This window comes from Myotis brandtii, unplaced genomic scaffold (assembly GCF_000412655.1).
Source record: "Myotis brandtii unplaced genomic scaffold, ASM41265v1 scaffold656, whole genome shotgun sequence".
Taxonomy (NCBI): domain Eukaryota; kingdom Metazoa; phylum Chordata; class Mammalia; order Chiroptera; family Vespertilionidae; genus Myotis; species Myotis brandtii.
In genome coordinates, this window is record NW_005370548.1 from 1,144,129 (window position 1) to 1,149,515 (window position 5,387).

General features: G+C 60.9%; 1 protein-coding gene across 1 annotated transcript in view; it reads right to left on the reverse strand.

Moving 5' to 3' along the window:
* Window positions 1-4,956, reverse strand: part of LOC106723826 — a 77,515-nt gene extending 72,559 nt beyond the window's left edge. The window contains exon 1 of the mRNA XM_014528850.1: window positions 4,783-4,956. Coding sequence (XP_014384336.1) covers window positions 4,783-4,956 — 174 coding nt within the window. The remainder of the gene's footprint in view (window positions 1-4,782) is intronic.
* Between the last annotated feature and the right edge of the window lie 431 nt (window positions 4,957-5,387).

Genomic DNA, 5,387 nt, shown 5'->3' on the forward strand with positions numbered 1-5,387 from the left:
CCTCCTCCCCCTCCCTGTCTCTCTCTCAATTCCCCCTCCCCGTCTCTCTCTCAATCCCCCCTTTCTCTCCGCTCGCACAGGTAACGGTGAGACGCGAGGGAGCCCGGGCGGATTCGGTTCCAAGCGCTCCCAGCGGTTCTCAGAGGGACAAAGACGGGAGGACGGTCACATTCAGCCCCTGAGCTGCCCCTGCCGCCCCCGCCCCGGTCATCCGTTCAGCATTCGTTTATCCGTTCAGCATGCATTCATTTATCCATTCAGCATTCAGTAATTCATTCATTCATTCATTCATTCCATATTCATCCATCCAGCATTCGTTCATTCATTCATTCATTCAGCATTCGTTCATCCGTTCAGCATGCATTCATTTGTTCAGCATGCATTCATTTATCCATTCAGCATCAGGTCATTCATTCATCTGGCATTCATTCATTCACATTCATCCATTCATTCACCCATTCCGTATTCATTCACCCAACCAGCACTCTCTCAGATCTACGTGGTACCAGGGGCTCCACTGGGCACCAGGAGATGCAGTCGCCGAACAGTGTAACAAAAGACACGGGTTTGGGCATGAGCACCGGTCGGGGAGGGTAACTTTCCAGAATGATCTAGGCATTTCACACCTGCCTTTAGCTTATAGCTCCCTTAGCTGCTGGGATATCAGACCCACACCGTGCACCTCCTCGTGCGGATTCAGAAACGACATGAGTGGAAGCGGCACGAAGCCGCTGGCAGGTCAAGTGCAGGCGCCCGAGTTAAATTTGCGTTTCAATAAACAGCAGATGGTTTCAGCTGAGCATGTCGGATGGCGCACGGGCACTTCCGTTAAACAGACCTGCCTTGTTTACCTGACGTCCAGGTCTAACGGGCACCCAGTCGTTCCGTTTATAACCCTGGCCCCTCTGAGCCGAGCCAGGTTCATGAGCTCCCTGTTACAGACGGTCCGAGAGAGCAGAGTCAAGGTCACCCCCAGCCAGCTGGTGGCTCCGTCCAAGGCTCGGGCCAGGTTTCAGGAACACGACCCAGGGCCCTGTCTGCTCCACCGGTGGCCTTCCCGTCCCTGGCCGAGGGGCTGGATTCAGGGACGAGCTCACGAAGGACTGAGGGAAGCCCCTGAGCCCCAGCGAGCCCCGGGCTCCACCCCGCCCGCCCGTCAGCAGTAGCAGCAGCAGCAGCAGCTCTTAATCCTGGTGGGAAAGTGAGCGCTTTGACGGTGAAATTCCCCACAAGTCAGGGGGCGCTGACCTTGGCATCAAAGGCCGAGGCCACAATAGGGAGCCATTTGCTCCTGGGATTCTCCCTCCCCCGCCCGGCCGTGATTGCCGACAGGTGTGCGGGCGCCGGGGCCTTGTTGGGTGAAATGCTGGGGGAGTCGCCGCAGCTTAGGGGAAGTCAAATGTCCCTTCGGAGCAGCCCCGGGCCGGGCGCCCTTCCAGGCCTTTATCTGCGCGCATTCCATCGGGAGAGGAGCAGGAAGGAGGCCGCCCCGGGTAACTCGATCGGCCGCCGTGGCATTCACAGGGGTATCGGTTACCCTAAGCCGCGCGGCCAGCGAGGAGACTGAGAGAGGATTACCTGCCACTTACGATGTGTCATCCGCCCGCCGCTCCCTCCGTCGCGAGCGTCGGGTGGCGTGGCTCGGTGGGGGGCAGGCAGCCCCCCCACCCTCGTTCTGCCCGGTGGACCGCAGATGGAGGCCGGGGGGTCTGAGCACAAGCTCGGGCTGCTGACCCTGACCGAGGTCAGACCTTATCTGCCGTAGCCCTGACCCGCTCCCCCCGTCAATGCCCTGGACACCCCGTCCAGCCCCAGGCCAGCCGCCCCTTCATCAGTGAGAGCCGTTCTCCCCTCCTCCCGCCGCCGGCACCAGCTCACACGGTTTCCAGGCCTGAGGATGAAGCTGCGCTCCCGTTTCTACCAGCTGGACACCTGGCGGCCACTCGGCCGTGGCTCCCGCGTGGCCACTGTGTGGATGCCGGGACTGCCTTGTCCTCAGTAGGACAGCTTGCGTTTATTTATTTGCTTGTTTATTTATTTATAATATATTTGTATTGATTTCAGAGAGGAAGGGAGAGGGAGAGAGAGACAGAAACATCAATGATGAGAGAGAATCACTGATCGCCCGCCTCCTACACGCCCCCTACTGGGGATGGAGCCTGCAACCCAGGCCTGTGCCCTGACCTGGAATCGCACCCTGACCTCCTGGTTCCTAGGTTGGTGCTCACCCACTGAGCCACACCAGCCGGGCAGGACAACTCTCATTTTTAATGAGGTTGCAGGTGGGACCACAATCAACTAAACAGATGCTGGGGGGAGAACGGCTCTGCCCCAGGCCTTAGGGAAGCTGAGCCACGGCCACCACCTCAGCTGGGGACCCTGGACACAGGGACAGGCGTGCTCACAGCCAGGGGGGCAACAGGAGCAGCAGGGCCAGGGCCCCGGCTTCAGCCGGGCAGGAGGGCAGGAGAAGAGGCTGGGCACAGGCCTGGGCAGAGCTGCCCTGAGCCCAGGACTTCTGGGTGGGTTTGCCCCTCATTCTGTCCAGAGGGGTGGGCAACTGAACAAGCCAGGGCCTGGTCCTGAGGAAGAAGGTCGATGGCTGCCTGTGGGCACTCCACAGGGTCGGGCACAGGGGGGCTTGTTCATAGGGTCCCCGGGCCCCGCAGAGCTTCTGATTGGGGGGGGGGGGGGGCCTGCGTTTCCCGCGCCTGTATTTGACATACGCTCCTCTGGGGGGCACCGGGGAGCACATTCAAACTCTCCCATTCCCTCAGATCCTCGAGGAACCCCCCAACACACACACACACACACACACACGGTCCTGGAACGACCACTCGGAAACATGAAGGAGGGTAAGAAAGAATTCCACCCTGAGCGTTTACACACATCCCTCCATGTCCCTGCAAGGCAGCCACTGCTCTGCCCATTTCACAGATGAGGAGACTGAGGCGAAGAACCACCAGTGACGTGCCCAACGCCCCAAGGACACAGAAGACCAGGAACTCAGAGGTGCGCAGGCCCCGCACAAAGAACCTTCGAATTCACTGTGAGTCCAACGTGGTTGGAAAGCGGCCGTGTTGTAGCTGAGAGAGCTCAGGACTCCAGCACAGAATAAAAAGCCGTTCATTCTTTCACACCGCACACGAGAAGGGGCAGATGGCTCGTCTCCCAGGATGGAGGTGGTGCGCCTGACCCTTCGGCCTTCCTTGCTTTCATAGCGCATCTTCCCTGCATTTGGCTTTGATGTTGCTACAAAGGTGAACCTGGTGCAGCCGCTCACCATGCATTTATGCTGAAAGGACACCCACTCAGCACGCACGGCTCCCCTTTCTCGGCAGCCACCGGCCTCTGCAGGCCTGCCCTGGCCCTGCGGCGGGCGGAACGGTGGGGAAGCTTCTAGTCGCGGTCCCGAAAGTGGGTCAGGAAACACCTCGCAGAACAGCCGCGGGCCACAGCGCTGCGCTCCCCCGGGGAGGGACTGCGCCCAGACGGCTCGCCTCTCGCCCAGAAACGCTCATTTTCCCTCTGCCAGGCACGTCTCTTTCCTCTACGGACCGGAAGCCTCCGGAGACCAGTTCCCGGAGAAATAGAATCTGAATGTTAATGTAAGTGTCAACGCCGCTACACAATCTCCCGTGGGCTTCCCGGGACCGTTCCTAAGGGAAGAATGCCGGCCCCTCCTGCCCTCCCCGCTCCTGGCGGACGTCGGTGCTCAGCGGGTCGGAACCCGTGCCCGCAGGAAGCCACGAGTGAAGGCTTTGGGGCCTGTGGGCTCAGGGGTGTCCGATTCCCCAGGAGGCCACCTTCTCGGGCTGGGAGGGTAAGGCCTGAGCACCCCGGCCTGGGCTTTTCTTTTCCTTTCTTTAATATATTTCACTAGAGGTCCGATGCAGGCCTTCCTTCCCCCGCTGCCGGCACCGGCTTCCCTCGCCTTCTCGGGCTGGGAGGGTAAGGCCTGAGCACCCGGCCTGGTCTTTTCTTTTCCTTTCTTTAATATATTTCACTAGAGGCCCGATGCTGGCCTTCCTTCCCCCGCTGCCGGCACCGGCCTCCCTCAGCACCCGGGACCCGGGCTTCCCTCGCAGCCCCAGGTTCTTCCGGAGGGACGTCGGTCTAATTAGCATATTACACTTTTATTATTATAGATGGATTTCAGAGAGGAAGGGAGAGGGAGAGAGAGAGATGGAAACATCAATGATGAGAGAATCATGGATCGTCTGCCTCCTGCACGCCCCACACTGGGGCTCGAACCTGCGCATTCCCGGGGCTCACGGGGGAGGCTGAGGCGCAGAGGCTCAGCCACGGAACGAAGCAGATGTGAACGCCCTGTCCCGGGACCTGAAGCAGCTGGACCACCCCTGCCCGGCCGCTGCCCACCCTCCCCGGGCCAGGGCCAGATCTTTTCTGTGCAAATCTGCCTGCGTGGCTGGGAGCACAGTGTGTGGGTGTGGAGGTGGCTCCCGGATCTGCAGGTTGGAAGGAGCAAAAACAGCCCCATAAGAGGCTAGAATTCACGTGAACCCCGCAGACAAAGGGGGACCCCGTGAAAGAAGACGGCTCTGCATGGAGCGGTGACGCTTGTGGGCGGAGGGTCTCAGGGAGGGGCAGGCTGGTGCCCGTGCAGACCGAGCTGGAAGGGGCAGGCGCTCACACCTGCCCGGGGGGTTGGCCCAGTCATGAGCTTTGGGAGGTAGAGTGTGTCCGGGAGCATCATCCTCGGATCAGGGGTGACGGGTCCTCAGCATCACCTCCCAGCCCCCGAGACGGGACCGCTCCCACCTGACGGTACGTCCCTCGACTGGGCAGCATGTCCCACATGGACGAACTCCGTGAGACGGCCGTGCCCCGTGCAACGGTGGCCTGCGGCACGAGGGTGACGGCTTCGGCATGGGGTTCACCAGCTGCCAACGCCGATGTGGCCAGCCCCTGCTCTAGGCACTTAGCCTGCGTCATCTCGTTGAACCAGGCTCCCAGCACCCCCCGGGGCGGTTCTATTATTATCACCACCCTCATTTTACAGACAGGAAGTAAAGCTCAGAGAGGAGGGTAGCCCCAGCCACACGCTCAACAATGAGGGAGCCAGGCTGCCCGGAGCCCGCAGTGCGGGCCCCTCTGACGAAGAGCCATGGGATGCGCACGGGCGGAACGCGAGTCGACGATCCCTTCCTGATCGATCCACATGCTCTCTGTCCGGGTGACCTCCGTGCTGACCTCTGAGGAAGCAGCCGCGTCGGGAGGTAACACTCCGGGCACTCCGCCTGCCCTCTGAGGCCACGCCTCCGGATCGATGTGTTTCATCCCGGGCTCAGAGGCTGAGCCGAGGACCGTCCCGTCTCCACAGGAGGCTCTGGCCCCGTGGATGAAGTCGAACACGGAAGCCTGCC